The sequence below is a fragment of the Parambassis ranga genome, chromosome 5, assembly GCF_900634625.1.
Source record: "Parambassis ranga chromosome 5, fParRan2.1, whole genome shotgun sequence".
NCBI classification, from domain to species: Eukaryota; Metazoa; Chordata; class Actinopteri; family Ambassidae; genus Parambassis; species Parambassis ranga.
In genome coordinates, this window is record NC_041026.1 from 21,098,212 (window position 1) to 21,119,019 (window position 20,808).

General features: G+C 40.3%; 1 protein-coding gene across 2 annotated transcripts in view; it reads left to right on the plus strand.

Moving 5' to 3' along the window:
* Nucleotides 1-11,836, plus strand: part of srgap3 (SLIT-ROBO Rho GTPase activating protein 3) — a 44,839-nt gene extending 33,003 nt beyond the window's left edge. The window contains exons 11-22 of one of the 2 annotated variants that reach the window (XM_028405962.1): nucleotides 1,605-1,632; nucleotides 2,072-2,174; nucleotides 2,937-2,997; nucleotides 3,581-3,658; nucleotides 3,764-3,898; nucleotides 4,237-4,342; nucleotides 4,688-4,915; nucleotides 5,094-5,167; nucleotides 6,765-6,945; nucleotides 7,038-7,184; nucleotides 7,252-7,567; nucleotides 8,752-11,836. In XM_028405962.1, the coding sequence (XP_028261763.1) occupies nucleotides 1,605-1,632; nucleotides 2,072-2,174; nucleotides 2,937-2,997; nucleotides 3,581-3,658; nucleotides 3,764-3,898; nucleotides 4,237-4,342; nucleotides 4,688-4,915; nucleotides 5,094-5,167; nucleotides 6,765-6,945; nucleotides 7,038-7,184; nucleotides 7,252-7,567; nucleotides 8,752-9,198 (1,904 nt within the window). In that variant the 3' untranslated portion in view covers nucleotides 9,199-11,836. Of the gene's footprint in view, nucleotides 1-1,604; nucleotides 1,633-2,071; nucleotides 2,175-2,676; nucleotides 2,708-2,936; nucleotides 2,998-3,580; nucleotides 3,659-3,763; nucleotides 3,899-4,236; nucleotides 4,343-4,687; nucleotides 4,916-5,093; nucleotides 5,168-6,764; nucleotides 6,946-7,037; nucleotides 7,185-7,251; nucleotides 7,568-8,751 lie in introns of both variants that reach the window. The other variant, XM_028405963.1, reaches the window with a different exon arrangement.
* Nucleotides 11,837-20,808: the final 8,972 nt, after the last annotated feature.

Genomic DNA, 20,808 nt, shown 5'->3' on the forward strand with positions numbered 1-20,808 from the left:
GCAGGTCTTATCTAATAAGCAGCAGGGAGTGAAGTGTCAGAGTCTAGATAGACGTGGTGCAAGAAAGAAGAAATGATATTCAAATGGAAATCTATGACCTAAAGAGCAGTCCACATCTAGGATTCAGTCTCTTCTGCAGGGAGGGTTTCTGTTTCTAGTCTGCAGCAGAACGACTTTCCTTGGCTCTTCTTCTTCCCTAGGGGTCCCCTTGTCACCTCAGCCGTGAACAGTTTACGCCCAATCAATCAGCAGGACCAGACCCAGGCCCATTTCTGCAGCTGCTCCTGCATTAGAGGTTCTCTTAATAGGACAGGGCATAAGATGCAGCCAGCTGAGGCCTTGCATCATACATGCATATTTATGGATTTCACTCTTAGATATATTCATGATATAGTCATTCATAATAGTGTATATTATTTTCAGACAGCTCTAATAAGAGTTCTGTGGCAAGCGATCAACTCCTGTACTCATAAACACACAGATGATCAGGTCGGTGTCCACGGTGGAGCAGCTGAGAGGTTGTATGAACAGAGCATATGGCGTGTCCAGGTACCACCCATGTTTAATTATTTAGGTGATCAATCAGGGCTGAGTTGTGCTCATTAGCTCGTTGTTTTACACTCCAAATAGCGTGTTTGTGTAGGTGCGTGGTCGTGTCTGAGCATGACAGAGAGAACAAGATGAGACTGGTGAGTGCCACATGGCGCTTACATCTTGCTGCATGTATTAATAAAAACATAATGTCAAACGTTGGCACCAGACAAGATGCTGCAAGAAATCTGCCAGTGCTTGTTTTCCAGATAGGATAGAGTCATCCATTCCCCTTGTTAAGTAAAATTTGATTTGTTCTTGTCAGTCTTTATGGACTACATGTCTTACTGTAGAGACTCCAGGGGTTTGGAAATTAAGGTGACATCACAGCAGTTCCCTGCTCATGCTTGAAAAACTATGTTTAATTTTGGATGGTCAATGGTAGAAAAGGGTTATCATTTTATTATGTCGAAGGGAACTATGCTGTTGATCCTTCATGTCAGTGCTCCAGAGATTTCACCTCATCTGCTTGAATGATGTGTGAAGACATAAATGAATTTTGTCCATTGAAAGATAAAGCCATTGTTGGTTTTTAACAAAGATGATACTTTAGTCACTGAAGAGTTCACCTCATAAATGCTATCTTTGAATAGACTAATCAAATTGGTATATTCTCTTTGTCCCAGAATACCTAAAAAGTGCATTTGTTGTTGGAGGTCCATAACAAAAGGCTCAGTGAGGCAGCAGAGGCATTGTTCAGTGTCACCGATGATGTACCCCTCCTTCCACCAGCACACACACACACACACTGCAGCTGCCACCCCCCATGTCTTTGCTCTAAGAGGAGGCCTGTAACCCTTCAGGGTCCTCTGGGTCCCCTGAGGCTTCAGTGACGGCCGCTCGGTGGCTTTGTCCAATGAATGGTGTTAGCACTGCTCCATTCATCTCTGCCTCAATAGACATGTTGTCTCTCATGAAACTGTTCAGTGAGGATGGATGCTGACAGGAGTCTGTATAATGTGTACCATAAAGGCATTGTATATAACGTGTCCCTCTTGTGTTTTTTCCCACAGGGGAAAGGGCAGAGTGTGGAACTACAAGGTAAGATCCCATCTGAGAAGTGAGCTCTTTCTTCCACAAAGCATTTGCTTATATTATTCATTATATAGATTATTTAATTTTACTGAGGACAAATGTGCAACTGTAGAAACACCCAAGTATAATATTAATGGTATGCATAAAATCACAAAGTGGATTTTTTAAATCTAAAGGATACACATGAGTCACATTACAACATTGCTTGTGTTATTTTCTGAGCAACATAATATATCAGCTGTCAAATGTTAATTATCAGTTATCAATTATTAATTATTAATTTAAGTTATCAATTATTTAATGATAAATTCTTATCCCATTTTCCCATCTCTTTTCTCAAACAGAGGCTTTTTACACTCTGTTTGTATGCCTTGTTTTGAACCACATTTGGTGCTTTAGTTTGACAGAATATGGTGTTTTTGTTCCTTTTGTCCATCGTTCCCAGGCCCCCCACCCTTCCCCCTAAACCACAGAAAATGCGGAAGCCTAGGCCACGCTCCATGTATAACCATAAGCTGTTTAACGGCAATATGGAGACCTTCATCAAGGTACCCTCTGGTGGTGGTGTATGACTGAGCAGCCCTGTGAAGAAGGAGGGGAAGGCAGCTATAGTAGAGCCTTCGCTCTCATTCTCTTCCTCACTTTAGCCTTCTGTTCCTCCCTCTTCCAGCTGCCCCCGATTATGATATAACGCCTCTGTTTAACCTCTAAATCCTCCTCCTTCCTTCATGGTTCTACTGGTTCAGACTAACAGATCGGCAGTCAGCTGTCTCTTCATTTTCCTCCAGAATAATTTACCACCTCTGGCTTTCTTTCTAAACTGCGTCACCCTTTTGGATGACCGAGGGGCAGGAGATAGCAGGTCGTCAGCTTTGTCCCTCTTGCACTTGATCCTCACTGTATTTCTGTAGCTTTCCTCTCACCGGTCCCCTGTGCTTAAGGCTTTTTTGACCTGCAGAGGGGTCATTGGTCATTTGAGCTTTTCTAACTTTGTGCTTCTCTGCTCCCTCTTCCTCTGCTTCCCTGTGCTTTTGCTGTTTTCTGTCCCAGAGGAAGAAGAAATGCCCGTACCCGCATTCAGGTACCAGAATATAGAACCGGAAAACTGTTGCACTAATATCAATAATTCACTTGCTGCTGCTTGAGCTGCATGCTATTATTTTTCCACACGTCTTTGTACTCTTGTTTTCCTTTTTCAGAGATTCTATAATCAATACATGCAACATCATACAGTATATCACTTTGTTTTTAGTTAGTTTACTACTTTCTGATTTGAACCTGCCTTGTATTCATGTTTACTGTCCTTTCAGGATTCTGGTCAACCTATTCCACTTGTCGTTGAAAGCTGTATCAGATACATCAATCTGTATGGTAAGGCTCATGTGCTCTTTTGACTGCTACTTCTCAGTGAAAGGGCAAGAAAAAAGCAAGCTATGAACCCCTTAAAGAAGTGACAGCAGCTGTTGGAGTGAGGCAATCTATTTCCACAAATAGCCACAGGTACGGGGCCTGACCTGCTTGGCTCTCCACCTCGTTGTCTGAGGCGCTCAGATGCCTATCACTGATTTGACAAACTCATAACAATGGATCACACACACACAGTTTTGAAAATCCCATTGGTCTTTGTTTAGTCAGCTCAGTCAACCTCCCCTCTATAACTCCTCCCTGTCTACCTTCACATCTGTCTTCAGCCCATTGCTTTAGCCTGCAGGCCTTTCCCCTGGATCTGGACCTAATGAAACTACAGAAAACTGATTAGAAGCCTCTAACTGAAACCATATGCTGCAGGCTCACTGAGGGGCCCTCTCCTGGAAAAATACGCATCTCCCTTTAGGACTAGATTACATTTCCTGCTCTGTGTTATGTGCTTCCAGTGGGCTTTCATGAAGCTGGTGCTGGGGTTTGAAGATAATGGCACCCTGAATCGGTAAATTCTGGGTTGTATTTCTTTCAGGTTTGCAGCAGCAAGGCATATTCCGCGTGCCAGGATCGCAAGTGGAGGTTAATGACATTAAAAACTCATTTGAGAGAGGTAAGGCCATATGTTTCCTTTTTTTCCATGTCACAGATATTTCAACAGGCAATGCCACATTTTTCTTCTGCCACTGAAACGCACACATATATTTTGCTTAATTAGGTGAAGATCCTTTGATTGATGACCAGAACGAGCATGATATTAACTCAGTGGCCGGGGTGCTGAAGCTGTACTTCAGAGGACTAGAGAACCCCCTCTTCCCTAAGGAGCGCTTCCTAGACTTCATCTCTACCATCAGTGAGTCACCAGAAAATAATCTAAAAAAAATACACACCTTACTGATTCTTAGGAAGTTTGATGAAGAAGAGAAAGTTGTTCAGCATATGGAAGCAATCAACAGACAGCGAGTAAGAAGAGGGGAGTGTGGGCCGCACAGAATAATCCCTCTCGCCCTTGGGTCTGGTAAACTGCTGGAGGGGGGCACATGTCAAACTGCAGTTTTCTAACTGCTGTCTTTTTGCTGTATATTTATTGCTTGGCTCTGGTTTGATTGTTAATTTAGTGGACACTGCAGTTGCCTCAAGAGAAAAAACGTTTTCAAAGCTATATTTGTCTTGGTCTTGTCTGTGTTTCAGAGCTGGAGTCCGGAGCAGAGAGAGCACATCACATCCAGCAGCTTATTGTGACTCTTCCTCGGACCATCATAATCGTCATGAGATACCTTTTTGCTTTTCTCAATCAGTGAGTCACACGCTGCACCTCAGGCCAGAACTACACATGACCCAAAACTACATGAACAACAACTTGCTCTTTATTGCCACATCTGTCTGTAGTGTTTTAGAAGATTTGGTATACCTGGCTGCTGATAATGGAATGTTTTAATGCACCATTTAATGAGTTTGTCTGCAGAACAAAGACCTAAATACGATCTCTCTATGTGGGACTTATTCCTGTTGCTGGGTGTTAATGCTCAGCTTTTTATGACTTCACTTGGAGCAATGAATGCTTTAGTCACCAACAGTGGGTTTGTACATTACAATGCTTTTGAAGCAAAATCTGACTGTTCTTCTGTGCTATCTCTCTCAGTCTTTCCCAGTATAGTGATGAAAACATGATGGACCCATACAATTTAGCTATCTGCTTCGGTCCCACCCTGATGCCCATCCCAGATGGTCAAGATCCTGTGGCGTGTCAGGCACATGTTAACGAGGTCATCAAGACCATCATTATCCACAACGAAGTCATTTTTCCAAATCAGCGCGAGCTGGATGGTCCAGTGTATGAGAAGTGCATGACCGGAGGGGAAGAGTACTGGTAAGTATTGATCAGGTGATGGACATCAGCAAAAATGAAATGCTTATTCAATATAATACGAATCAGCTAATGCTGCCTTGTTTACGGGAGCAGTAATAGTGTACCAGCTATTTCTATGCTTTAAATATTCTTATTGTATATTTAAACAGTAACATCTGTTCTGTTTACACTCCTTTAGCGACAGCCCCCACAGTGAGCCAGGAACCATTGATGAGGCTGATAATGGAACTGAACCACACACCAGTGATGAAGGTTAGTACATCATAGGAGCTATTTTTGTTGTTTGTTTTTTACTGAATGAGCTCCATTATTATAATTTTTTAGCCAAGGCAGCACACTGTGGATGACACTGCCTGAAGTATGTTAGAAACTATCAGATGGATCGCAGACATATTGTGTATATAGATGACTCTCTAAAGTGCAGTACACATTATTTCAACTGCTATAACCCTTCCACACATCCTCTGCCTTTGCAAACTGCTCTGCTTCCTTATTTCATTCCTGTGTCTGACTTATTCAATGTCATATCTGCTGTATTGATGCCTGCTTTGTTCTGCACCCTGAAGGGCCTTTGCTTCTGCTCTCCTGGCCTTAGGCTTTCCATGGATGCACATTGAATGTCCCAGAAGAGAACCTTGGTGCTAAATATAACTTACAGCAAATGAAGATTTAATTTTTGTTTGAAGTGGTTCTCAGTGAAACAACATTTAGATAGATATTGCGTCATTTGATTTAAGGTAGAGCACACAGGATGAAAGCAGTTCACATCTTGGAAAATTGCTTTCATACAAGAATATATGTGCTGTGACTTTAGAAGACTTTGTGGATGAGGAAGCCTTAAGTACAGACTGACCTTTTTTATTAAGTGCTTTTGACTGAGAGGTGAGCATGGTGGAGACATTGCAGCGTCTAATCGCAGAGGCTTTATGTGATGTTTGAAGCTTGAAGGCAGGTTGGGTAAACAGTATTGGCATGCAGCACTGCCTCTTTGATCCATATTTCTGTGTATGTGAGCGTGTACCCCTTCTCTCTGGCTTGCTCTTTGTTCAGTGTTACTCAGCAATTCTCCTGGGACTTTCTCCTTTATGCAGTATTTCCCCCCTCCTCCTCTGAGCTTTCAGTGCATAACTGGGCCAGGAACAAAAGCCAAAACACAGGTAATACAAAGAATCACATCTCCTGTGCTGCCGGTGAAGTGTACCAGGGTAAACCAATCTCTGAGCTTTATCTGTGAGTTTAGGGTTCAGAGTGAATTCTGACACGATTTCTCTTTTCTTGTCCTTTTTTGGAACAAAGGCAAGTCATCTGATGTAGCCTCTTCTTTCGCTGGCCTTATCACCAACAGTCCTTGCAGTCCAGGCTCTGCAGTTTGGGTCCTCTGGCGACAGTTTAATTTTGATAAGAGAAACAAGTTGATGTTTTTTTTTAATTAAGAGCTAATCACCTGCTGTGGTGGTGCCAGCTTTTCTCCTTTCATTAGTGTGTAATAGAAATCAAATTCCAACAAAGCTGTTGTTGTTTCTGTCACATCCTCTACTGGGTTTCAAAGTGACACTGTGGGGGATTTTACTCTTTCAAAGGCTTTTTTCTTGTTCGGGCCTGCTAAACATTTTGTTAACTCTGACTGACCCCTGCTGGCCTGTTGAAACACACTGCAGACAGTTTACCACACACTGGGTTTAAGTAGTAATCGCTGATTGTCATGTTATTATTTTCATTTTTTTGCAGATTTCATTTCAACTCTGGAGTCAAGCTGAATTTCTTTTCACTGAAATGTAAATTGTGTTGCTTATTTGTCTTAGTCAACATGTCTTTGTTTGATGTTTTTTGCATTGTTTTTGTGTTACAGAGGTGGAACAGATTGAGGCCATTGCCAAGTTTGACTATGTGGGCCGTAGTCCGAGGGAACTGTCCTTCAAGAAGGGGGCCTCTCTGCTTCTGTATCACAGAGCATCTGAAGACTGGTGGGAGGGTCGTCATAATGGCATTGACGGCCTCATCCCTCATCAGTATATTGTAGTACAAGACCTGTGAGTAACATCAGAAAGCCATGCAGTTGTAGTTTATCTCTTCTTAAGCAATTCTACACATGTTCTCACTGCAGCGGACTCTGCTCCTTTAGGGATGATGCTTTCTCAGATAACCTCAGCCAGAAAGCAGACAGTGAGGCTAGCAGTGGACCACTCCTGGAAGAAAAGGGTTCATGCAAAAATGATGTCCCATCACCATGCGAGCAGCCTGATTACAACTTTGGAGGAGTGATGGGGAGGTAAGACTTTTCATGAATTAAACAAAAATTGTTGAGGAGTTTTTCCTGACTGATCTGCTCTCCACAGGGTGAGGTTACGATCTGATGGAGCTGCGATCCCACGGCGCCGGAGTGGCACAGAAACCCAGAGCCCGACCAGAGTGGCTGACACTCCCCCGAGGGCTGCAGCCTGTCCAAGCAGCCCTCACAAAGTCTCCATCAGCAAGAGTCGTATGGAGAGCCCAGAAAAAAGGCGCCTTGGCACTTTTGGTAGCGCAGGCAGCATCAACTACCCAGATAGAAAGGCCTATCCCGAGGGCCATCCGCTCAGACCGGTGCCTGGGGCCACTCGTCACAGCAGCCTCGGGGACCACAAGTCTCTGGAGACTGAGGCTTTGGCTGAGGTGAGAGTTTGTCAAGAACCATGAAGCTACTTTTACTCTATAACCTAAATACAGATGAAAGGACTGTTTTCTGCTTTTTGAACCATAACATGCATTCACACATTATTACATGTAAAATGTAGCTGGAGGCTGAAGAGATGGGACTGAGACAGCAGGAGACACGTCATGAGGAAGTGTGAGACAGTTATACTGTAGAATAGAGGCAGACTGGGTGAGTGTGGTTGAGCGGATCCAGGCTCCCTGCTGTAGCTGTCAGTCTGAGAGCAGCTGCTGGGACCTGGAATAAATGTCAGGGCTGTGGCTGAGTGATAGACACACCTCAAGGACTTAGAGGCCAATAACTGAATAACAAGGTAATGAGCGCTGAGGGCTCTGCTCCACGTGTTCTGTGTTTGAACACGTGGAGCAGCCAAACCACAAGATGGTTAGTGCATACCTGAACTTTGATTGTACATAGTAGAAATACCAAATAGTACTACACATTTCTTTCATGTGCAAATATGTAAATGATGGTTTTAACCATATTATTGAATCACATACATTTCCATCATAACATTTTATTTCTAAACTGTGCTGCAGTGTATAAATATAATTTGGCTGCATGATTTAGGATTTTAACAATGTAGTCCCTATGAAGACGCTGACCTGGAGATGAAACATTTCCTTGAAATGCTGCTACTGTTGCTTAGCAGCCATGATGGCTGCTGTGACATTAACATTTAAAAGTGTACTCCTCGTTATGTTTACAGCCAACCATCACCAGTGAAACAATAAAAATTTGGATCACAAAACCTGAAAACAGAACACATTTCTCCCTCTCGTTTGAAGAGCATACATAATTAAAATGGTCTTGTCATGCTAGTCATCAGTCTTCAGATGCATCATTTGAAGGATGAGGGTGGGGCTTCTTTGGAGTTTCAGACAATTTCTGGACTGCAGTGTATGTATGAATGGGGCAAGACTCTTTTAGTAAGACTTTAAGCATTAGTCTGCATTCTCTTTTGTCACATTAACACTACTGTTATGATCTGCAGTGCAGATTTGTACCTTCAATCTGTGATTAAACTGCTTTACATCTAGCATAATTTACTGACTATTAAATAATAACAATTAATAATAATAAGTAAAATCTTTATTTTAAGATGATAAGCATTAGTCTTGAGTAATGTTCTTCTTCTCTCCAGGACATAGAGAAGACTATGACTACAGCTCTCCATGAGCTGCGAGAGCTGGAGCGACAGAACACCGTCAAACAGGCTCCTGATGTGGTCTTGGACACGCTGGAGCCGATGAAAAACCCAGTTAGCTCGGAGCCTGGCAGTCCCCTGCACACCATCATGATCCGGGACCCGGATGCAGCCATGCGCCGCAGCAGCAGCTCAACCTCTGAGATGATGACCACCTTTAAACCTGCTCTCTCCGCCCGGCTTGTTGGAGCTCAGCTACGCCCTCCACCTATGAGACCGGTGCGTCCGCCTCCGACGCAGCACCGATCAAGCAGCTCCAGCTCTTCTGGGGTCGGCAGCCCTGCTGTAACTCCCACTGAAAAGATGTTTCCGAGTAACAATGCAGCTGCAGGTTCTAATATGAATATTTCCAGTGATGGGGGAGATAAATCTGGTACCATGTAGCAAAGGTGGAAAAGGTGAGAAGGCTGTAAAGGATTGGAGGTTGGGGGGAAAGCGTATGTGTAACAGCAGATAAAGTCTTCTCTGATTTCTGCTGGACTTAATTCATATATTTCAGGACACTCCTAAAGGATGTTACCATGGTGATAAAGCAGCAGAGGAAGCTGTGGAGGTGTGAGCTCAGCTCTCTTTGAAACTTGATTTAAATACAGTAAATATGCATATGAAAATGTGTATTTGTTTTACCTCAACACAAATATGTGGCCGTGTTCTCCTCTAAGAGACACAGAATACAAGTGAAGCAATACTTGTGAAATTTGGTTTCCACCCAAAACACCTCATCTGGACAGGTGTAGACATTCAGGCTAAAATACCATTTTAGGGCACAGGCCCTTATGGCTGTACATACAAGAATGGAAGTCATCATGCTTTCTGTTTGTATTATAATATCTAGTAACAATTAATTCTGCATGCAGGGAGTGGAGAAAACAAGAGAATCACTTGCATCACTGACAGGGAATTTGTCAAGAGGATCGATGAACAAGCTTGTTAACTATTGTAAGAATAAAAAAATTGAAAGAATAAAATGTTAGTTTAAACCCCTAACTAAGAAATTCAAATGTCCGGATATTTGAAAAAGTAAAACCATTGTGTGGTGTTGTTGCAAAAACATGAAGCATCTTGGCATGAAGATGATCCCTGGAGTCTTTACAGAGCAAGTCATCCTCTCCCATCATGCACGGTGGGCAGAGTGAACATGGCCAAATTATTAATATTATTTTAGTGTGTGTGTGTATGTGTGTGCCATATATGAAATGCAGAAAACTAATGCACCAACTAATCTAGGAATCCTGTGGTAAACGTGTACATAATATATAGCTAGTACTTTTTAAATGTTACTTGTGTACAGGTTAATATGATTAAGGGCAAAGGGTGGGTGTGAGTGGCAATTGTAAAGATCATAAAACTGCCTCTGAATTATTTACAGTCAAATGCAAGCCTATTATTTGACTGTGTGCTTAGAATGCATTTGGTATTTCTACTGTGGAGTTACTGTTTTCCATTATATTTTTTACATGCTTTCCCTAAAACATTCCTGTTAAGCATCGTTGTGGTGATTTTATCACTGCTAAAGAAAAGTATCCCAAGAGTTTCTCTTTTCCCATCCTGTTGTCCTTTAAATAAGAGCACTTCAGCATTTATATCTGGTGCACCTTCTGTAGTCAGAAACCTTTTAGTCCACATCCCAAAGAGCCTGCTCTGTTCTGCATGTTTTGCGCTGTAACTTGGGACTTGTATATAATGTCAAACTTGATGGCTGTATGTGGTGCCTTGCCTTGGTGAAACGCACAGATTAATTCAGTATCAAGAAACTGGCCTTAATATTTATGGGAGAATTTAGAAGAATGAATTTAACAAAAGTTACTTAAATTGAAATGAATGACAACTAATAATGCTTGACTGAGCAAAAGACAACAACTAACTTCATTATTAGCATGTGAACCAGGCACTGTTTCCACGGGTACATGCTGTAAATGGAAAATATTTGCTTGCTGTCAGTGTATTGTTTATTTTTTAACTGTCACACACCCACAGAGGTGCATCATTGTCCAGGGTAAGGGATTAATACAAGTTCATATAACCAGTAAACAATACAGGCAATATAGCATTTCAAGTCATACAGTGCACTCACTCCCTCTGCTGGCTCCTGCTGGTACTCGCCTCTCTTTCTTCTAGTAATGATCCAGCAGATACTCTGACGGGCATTACAAGTGTGATCCAGAGTGATCATGACACCTAAATTCATCCTTATATGTTTTAATGTCTCATTGTCCTGGGTACGGTTTTGCACCTATTGAAATCTGTAAAGATAAAGTGACGAAAACAAAGTTAAAATAAAAAGAAAGCACAAAAGTGAAATAATCATATTTAACTATTTTTTTTTTTAATTTATAGACACTTGTGTAAGTGAAGCATAAAAGTGGAGTGCCTTTTGTGCACAACATCAGTTTTTATTGGACTTTTACTTTTTTACTTTTTTAATTGTAGTATGTTGTCTATTAGTTGTCTTGTTTGTTATAACAGATGTTGCCTTTTTATCCTTCATTTCTATTGCTACTCAGTTGTCAAGTACATTGTGTAAACATATTTACAGAACTAATTGTTTGGGTGAACCCTGAAAGAATGGGACTTATAAAAGCTACTGTATACATCATCTACTGGTAAACTTCAGTAGAATCATCTCAGAATATTTCTTTTGATTTCTCTGTGAACTGCCTGTGCTGTGGTTGAGCCTTCTTTTTGTCATTTAGCTCTTTGCCTTTCAAAGAACTGCTGCGTTGTCAGCGACAGCTGGAATTGATATGGACCCTCTACATGTGGAGGTTATAAGGCGCTCAGCGCGCTAAACGTTCCCCTAAGTGTGATGTTACACTGACTGTTTTTCTTTCCTGGAATGTATGCTGAAATAAATGGGTTACACTATTTGTCTGCTGACATAAAAAGACAGTATGTTAATAATTAAAAAAGAACATTGCGTGTGAGAGAGAAGAATGAGGCCCTGTCACACTGTTTACTTCTCTTTAATTGTTCGTCTAGTGATGCTGTTTGTGGATGAGTGTCTGGTTGGTTGAAACCTGTAATGTACATCATACCACTGACTGGATGTTGAAATCTCATGCATCCAAATAAAATCATTATTGCTCTGTGATCTGAATCTTCTGACTGAATGGTGCTAAGAACTGCTTAGAAATTTCAACCACAAAGTACTCTTAAAGGTATAATTATAATATTTTAAGGTACATGCACTTTTACTTTTTTACTTACTTTGCTATCTTAAGAAGTTGCTACTTAACACAACACAGCCCAACTCATCTTTGGTTATTTCTGATAAATGCATCAGTAACACTTATCCAGTAATATTTCTGCAAATGTGTTTTAGTGTTCATACTTTTGGAGAAAGTGTTTCTGTATCTCCAGCAAGTAAGAGATGCTGAAGTATTTTATGACCTAAAACTTCAGAATGCTTGATTTTTATTTAACACCTAAATGTGCATCTTTATTTTGAGATATGATCACATTTAGTAATGACAATGTTTTTACAACAATACAATGTTATTAATGTACACTACTATTTAATAGTTTGTGCACTTCTCATCCAGGGACTTGATTGTTTTTTTTTACCTGCTTTTTAGATTTGTACTAAAGACATCAAAAGGAAGGAATACATGGAATTATGTAGTGGTCAACAAAAACAACAAGTGTTTAACTAACCAGAATATGTTTGATATTTTAGAGTCTTCAAAGCTGCCACCCTTTGCTTTGATGACAGCTTTGCACACTCTTTGTTTAACACTTTTTTGCTGACTACATACATCCATATGTGTTTTGATGTCTTCAGTATTAATCGACAATGTAGAAAATAATACAAATGCAGAAAACTTTGTCTAGTTGTATACAGTACACTATATTGATTTACATAAAACAGTATCAATGTGCCAATGTAAAAGCTGCATAGACTTCAAAAGTACAAAATGAAGCAGCCTAGAGAACAAGTGAATTAGTCTCAAATTTCATTTCATTTTATCACTAAATACACGACAAACAGCAATGTTTTAACACTTAAAGCTGTAAACTGAATCCTGTAGTTCCTTCTACGTCCACATGATGGAGAACCTGCAGCAGACAACATGTCAGATCAGCTTGAGTGTGTAGTTAGCACTCTTTAAGGATTAGCAATGAGCGCAGTCCTGATGGCTACAAGAGGAACAGAGTTTTGCATAAATTAGATGATTACATCTCCCTTTGAAATTGGCTTTCTAGTCCATTGGTCAGAGAGTGTTACACCAGCAGCTCACACTGGCGGAGCATAAACAAAATTCAATTTGTTCCACATGAGGAACTGCTGTTCAACAAGAACGTGTCAAACAAGAAGCTAGCTGGTGTTCACAGCTCTGATTAGTATGGAAGGTATACCACTTAGTAACAAGAAATCATCTACTTAAAGAAGACTTTTAGTCAGGCTCAACACATTACCTTGTGTTGCAGAATTGTGGTCACAATGTCTATATTATTCAGCTGACAGCTTGCAGCTATTTAACTGTCACGGTCATTAAATATTGACTTTCATCAACAAATGGGCTCTAAGAAGGGAAGAAGCAGCACATGGATGTGTCTTCACAAATTTTAGCATTACAATGATCATCATAGTCTACTGAGCAGGAACTAAGGCTTTGATGGCAAACTCAGATCAGGGTGGTTCCCTCCTGCTTGTGTCACAGGAAGGTGGGACAGGAGAGAATCAAGACATGTTACATTGCAAGATTGACATTGTACAGGCAGTCGCTGAATTTTAATAATAGATCAGCTTAGTGGGTATACAGTGAACTCACATGGTTACTGTTATAATCACAGAAGCAGAGCTGTATCAGTAATGATCAGCCATTTATATCAGAGGTGAGCAACCATGGATAAAATGACCTATGAATAGAAGATGTAAGCAGTGGAACCATACATTTCATCTCCTGGTACATTCATAAATGTAAATATTTGATGATTGTGCTGCAGTGAGCTCCATAACACAGCTCCCATATGATATCATAACATATTTAATTACATGGAAAGAAAAGAAAATGAGAACAAATAAATTGGCAACCAGCAAACAAATGCAGCTACTTCCACTGGCACAGAAATGGTTTTATGCCTCTCTAAAACGAGGTGTACCTCATGAGGAACAGATGCTACAGCTGCTTGGAAAAAATAAGTTGTGTAACAGCTCTCCAGCGGCCTAATTTGGCATATCTTCAATTAGAATGAATGCACAAATGAAGCAAATGCTTCAATAAAGCATAATCTCTTTGTGAGAGTCACATCGGCAGAACAAAATTATCATAACTTCTTGTCTCAACCTTGACCTTCTCTGTCTTCGGCTTAACCACATCAAAACAATTAATGGTGAAGCAGTCGCACTCTTCGCTTAAAACCCCTTGAGGGCCGGTGATGAGCTGATTATTCATTGTGATGATCAGGATTAAACTAAGCAAGCAAATCATCTATTTCTCATTTATTCCATGCGTGTCCATGTTATGTGCATCATTTGGTGTTGCATTCTCATCTTCAGCTTCACCATGTGAAGTGACAATAAGACATTTGTAGTAGTAGTCTGTATTTTAGAAGTAAGGTGTTTACAATAATGTAGCAAGTTTGTCTGGACATCTACTGTATATTGTGTTTTGGATAATTTGCATACTAATGAATAATGAATAATAAACCCTTTGCACAACTACAGGGGCTGGTGAGCCAGTGCAATGTCTGTCAACCTATGAGATGTTGGTGCTGGATAAGATATCTTTGCTAATCTTCCTGTTAGCTGCTGGCGCACAAGGAAGCAGAAGCCAAGCAAGAAACCAAAGGTCCGCTCCAGGTCTCTAATGTTTCCTCCAGCAGGAGACGTCCTGTTTTGACTGAGTTCAGGATTCCCCCAATCTTACACAGTAGACAGGCCTTCCTCAATTTGTGTTTTTTGATGAGCTTGACTTGTTTATTGTATGATTTGTTGACTTTCTGTGTTTCTACTCTTCTGTATGCATTGTAACCTTGTAAAAGAGTGCTTATACCAAAATAAAATATATAAAATGTATAAAATATAAAGGTTGATGATGATAAGAATGATGTAAGCAAACACACAGCTCTCTGCTGTAGGCTGACGATGGTGGCAGGTATTTTTAGTTTCAAGATAGTAGTGGATTGATTCTTCAGCTGATGTTTTCATTTTGAATCACAGTGATTTACTTTTAAACATAATTGTTCCTTACTCGGCTTTTTAGATCACCCTTAAGTTAGACATAAGAATGTGTAATTGTAGCATCAGGACTTTTGTGGAGTACGAAAAAATTCACCATGTTTCCAAATTGCTGCTTCAGATTTCTAGATTTAAATTATTTGCTCCAACAACTCTCCTGGTCTTTAGGTGTGTGCTTTGTTATGAAATATGAATGTTGGAGGGATCACTTTCCAGTGACTTTAGAGAGAGACAGACACTAGTCTGCATCACAATATTATTGGCAGGACAGAGACAGGGGGATTTTCAAGGAAAAGATGAGAACATAAGGCCTTTTCATTTTTCATATTTTGCCTCAGTGTGTATGACAGATCAGAGGGCCGAGGAGATCCCTCAGACACTCAATACTTCATGCTGCATGGCAGTCAGTGAATCCACTTTGGTGATGCATTTTTATAGACCTCACAGAAATGGAAACATCTCATCTGTTTCTGCACATGTATGAAGCAAATGACATCAAACCTAAACAGAGAGGGGTTCCAACAATCATGAGACATTTAAGGTTATAGCAGATGCTGAGATATCTGCATTCAGTGACTTTTCCAGCTTTGCCTGTATCTTTGAAGCAAACGAGAGAAGTGCATATATACAGCATGCATAATAAATTAGGCCCAAAGACACAGAGCCACAGACAAATCCTTCTGGTGGTTGTTATTGTTCGTGTACAGCTTAGCATAAGTCACACATGACATAAAATCAATACTACACATGGATAATGGCAAACATGTACAATTTGATTGCACAATAAATCCCAGAGATCTTATTGTTAATTCGTGGTATTTATGGTGTCTGTGCAGGGGCATGCCGGGCGTCTGTCATGATAAAACTTTTGAACACTAATGCAGAGGCAGAGCTGACCACACATGACAAGCCATGTGTAAACAAATCTGAACATGACATGTGCATGCTGCATTGCTTATGGGAACATTTTCAAACAGTGTGATATTCAGACAAGGACTAGGTGTTACAAATTAACATGGCAGTCTTCCTGTCTCCTGATGCAGGTAAACATGGCAAAAACAAATGTAATGTATATGTGGCACATGAACATATCTGCCAGCTCAAGAACTGAATGGTCCTCCTGTAAATACATCATGTAATACAGGGTTTCTGATATATAAGGTCATTAGTTTGAGGTCATTACAGTTTAATTGCAGCATCTTACATTTTATGTAATGTAAAATAATTACAAAGTAAGGCCTGAAACATACTTAAAGGTGTTTAGAGCTGTGTTCGCTCTTTGTACTGCAGTTCTTTGGAACAAGTGAGAACCTTAGTGCACAGACAAGCTGATTGAGGCTACTTAAAATGAAGTCTCAGACAGTTAATTTTAAACGAACTCTGGTGTGGCTTGACTTGAACACATGGGCAGCATGGACCAGAAAATTATTATTACTGCAAATTCATGCTTACATTACAGTTCATATTGTTATTAAATGTGATATAAATATAATAAGAGAAAGTAATATTCTAGTTAAAATGAATTATTGGATAGAAACCTGCAATTGTTTGATTTCTTATTTTATTTTGAGTGTTTATTTTGATGTGGAAAGCAGAGGTCATGTGACCAGAGTTTAGTTTATTTAAAGTATAGTGGGTCAGCTAGCTGCATGCGAGTAATGCACTACCAGAGAAACCCTAATACATGTGGTGTATTACATTTGTTGTGCATACTGTTGTTTTATATTGGCTATCCATGTGATACATGTATATAAGGAGTTGATTGTGTAGCTATAATCTTGATGCTAACAAGCTTCAGACTCTCAACTATGGAGTTGTTCCTATTTTCATTTGGAACCAAGCGGCAACCTTCGGGGCTCAAAGTTGAAGCCCATGCGGAAGTGTTAAAACTTGTAATTCACGCCGCAACTGCTGGGGGCTGGCTCCAAAAGCGAGTAATTTCCCATAGACTCCCATGTTAAAATGGCCGACTTCACAGCAGAAAAAAACATGTTTACAACCTGGTACAAAAAACCACTCTGGTCTCAGATGATAGGTTCTCTTCTAGTGTCAATTGTAGGGGGGGTGAATTTTTTTACAACTTACTCGTTTCAATGGTATTCTGACTTAAAATTACACATAATTATGGGCGTTGCCGCTTGAGTGACAGACAGTTGACGTATCACAACGTGAGTTTCCTGCTTCTACGATCGCCCGCCCCCCTAAACCCCGCTTGTGCTCCCCCTTTTTGTCCATATTTGGAGTTTTGGCGGACGTGACGCTACCAACATGGTGGCGGTCATCAACGTCCTGGAACCTCCCACTGAGCCTCAGAACGGCTCTTCAGAAACAAACGGGTGATGTCACGGAAGCTCTGTCCATAGTTTTTACTGTCAATGTTTGGAACTGATATGGACTGGGAAGCAGTTGGTTTATTGTTTGTATTTTATTTGTATAGTTTTCACAGTGTCTGTGCTGTTGTCTGTGTCAGTTCGAACCAGTGTAGCTACAAAAGGGATCTAACAAATTCATACAGTCATGTGATTTGACAACATGGAGGGAGCGTATGCTATCCAAAACAAATGGACTAGTGGGATATCATTGGAGCAAAAAGGATGTAAAGTACAAATGCAAGAAAATCAAACAAAAAGTGGGCACCTCCTGTGTTGAACTACACCGGTGGAAGCAGCCACCACAGTTCAGATGGCAGTGTTCTTACTTGTTCAAATAAATTGCACCAACAAAGCAATCACACCAACATTTCTTTTCCATCCAACCAAACTTTTCAAGTGTGAACACTGAATGGATGAAATAGCTTTTTGTGGTTCAGAGTCTTGCATTAGTAGGGGTGGCTGGCTTTTTTTAGCTTTTGCTTCCTCCTGACTGAAACAGAAGCACAATTCCTATGTGTAGAGGATATAAAAAATGAATCATTATCAAGAAACAAGCACTAAAACACAATACACATAATCAATATATTCAAGGACAATACTATGGCTTATATGTTGATCGTATTTCTCACTGCTCCAGCCGTTGTTAGGATCCCAGGCGGGTCAGACGGTTCGGGCTAGCACATGGCCAGATGAGTAGTTGCTATGGGCCTCATTAGATACAGAGATACATGTGGAGAATGGATAACAGTGTATCTCTGATAAGGGAAAAGAACAGAGTGCAGTCCTTTGACATGATGTACAGCATGCCCGCTTGTTTTAGACAAATACAGTGTACAGATGAATTCACTTCCATCCATGGACTGAAAGTCAAGCTTTATATCTCTGGATTTATGTTGATACGCATCTGTTTGGCTTCAGAAAAAATATTTTTAAACAACACTGTCTGGACCGGTTTTACATGAAAGCCCAGTTTTCTCCAAATAAGAGAAATTTGATAAATATGTCTGCAGTCACATACTCTCATCATTTGAAGTATGTTTCAGTGAAAGCAGCAACAGACCCCCACAAAGCTGCATAAAATCATGAACCTGAAACCTGAGTTAGCTTAATGTATTTTGTATGTGTGATGTTTGTTTGAATCCATGTCAAAATGCTGCACATGCTACACTTCACTGCAGAAAAGCTGGACAAGATTTCCCCGTGGATGTCTCCGTCACGTCACATGAAGCTTGTTTTTTTGAGTTGCTGCTCTGGCTCATGGTTCTGCATAATATCCCAGGGTAGAGGTCTGTTTTCAGACCTACAAGCTTAAATATGTCACAGGTTGACACCAACTTCTAACAGAAGGTCCTAAAATGAGAAAGAATTTACCTTTTTGTTACTATATCTGTGAAAGAGGTGCAGCAGTGTGATGTTTTCCTCTGATGATTTCACTGACAGTGAGATGTTTCACCATCACTGCACAGAATGACATGTTCACATCCACTAATATAATAATGGAATTCTAACTGACATCTTGAGCAGGTTTTCTAAATACATTCTAGGCTTTTAAAGGACTTCTGCTTCTGTGATTTATGGCACCTAGTGGTGATGATGTTTCAATTTACATCCTCCTACTGAACAACCTATTGACGTGTGTGTAGAGAATCCCACAGTGTGTGTGAGACAGTAAACTTCACATAATATTTTTTCCATGTCATCAGGGGATCCTTAAGAGTAGATTGAATAGTTAAACTTGCCATGAAAGAATTGTGATTTAGATTATTATTTAATTTGTTATGTTTTTATGTGTTTGGTGTGAAAACGGGGAGGTTGGCTACCTCCCAATAAGAGCAGTCTTCTCTCTAATTGGTCAGCTATAATAGATTTAGCAGGCATAGCCCAGGATTTTTACATCCAGGAAGGCAGCTAATAGTTAATCATGGAACAGCCGTCAGGAAATCTGTCTCTTTGTTGTTGAGATATTCTCACCACCACCATCACCAGAGTTTCTGGAGTGAGGCCACACATGTTCTGAGGCCAACAGCACTGCCTGGAGAGGGAAGCAATTATGCTGGAGAAAAGATGGACAAGAAGATGTGAGGAAGTTACACTGGCTGCAAAATGAGCACATGCTCCCTATAGTTCAGAGTGAATTCTCAATATATTTTTAGACTATTTCAGAAAACTAAAAATGCTACAATTCCAAAGTGAATCCCTACAAAACAGTTTCCGTATAGACATATAAAAGCACACACAGTTTGATTTTGTGGGAACTTTAATTCTGACTGCCTCTTAATGATCTTCTTCCAATATCTGTTGGTGTATCATGAATGTTTTCTCCATGTGAGGAGAAAAATGTATAAAGAAGCTGTGAGAAACCGAATGGAGAACTGGATTACAGGATCAGTGTAACAAAATATTGAGACGAAATGTTTAGTTTAGTGTGTAGCTAATCCTTAAACACACAGAAACAGTAATACAACTCTGAAAGAGAACATTTAAACATATCCAGACAGAACTGTACCCAGAGTATTACACCTGGTAATGGGTTTAATCTGTAATACAATTCCAGAAAAATCTGACATGGAGAGTCTCTCATTCAGTACATCATCCTGCTAATATAAGCATATAATTGCTGCTTGGCTGAGCATGCAGTGATTAAACATTCTCAGTTTCCAAATCCATCATGGTGTCTCCGCAGACAGCTGAAAAGGCACAGAAATAGCTTCAGCTACATTATAAGAAATCATTTGATACAAAGCATACCTGTGTCAGATTACTGTGTGTGTGTGTTTTAGCCATCCTGCCATATTGTATTGTATTTAAGCAGCTCAGTGTAGACATCCTGTGCAGGTCTACAGGGTTCATAGAATCAGCTCTGCCTTTTGTGTAAAGGCCGGTATGCCAAAAACACACTGCACATAAAAACTTTGAACAAAAAGAAAAGAAAAAAAGAGCTGCATAATGCATAACATTATCTGTGGCTGAATGAATTCAATTAATTTCTTTCTTGTGTTTTGGTGGCCACAGTAAAAACAATGACTGATAAGCAGAAAAAAATAAATATACACCAGAGATAATAAAGACAGCAGCCATGTCTTCACATCAGAGAACGCTTGTGATAGGTTGCTGAAGCGTCTCCCACAAGGTTTAATTATTAGTTCAATTTTACAGCAAGCAGGGCAGAATATTTGAGCCTGGATATGCTGCTGACATATGTTAGGGCTCCTCTGTGTCTAAAGGAGCCAGCTGAGGTGATCCAGGCTTCTGATTAGGGTGCCTCCTGGGATCCTGTTTAGCTCAGAGGAAACTCTAAGGTCAACTCAGAATTTGCTAGAACAAATATTGTACCTGGCCTGAGAGGCTGTTGGTACTTTGACCCGACTTTGGATGAGCTGATAAAAAAGGAGTGGTATATTTACATAAGAAACATTATCAGGTTGGATATTCTTTTACCTC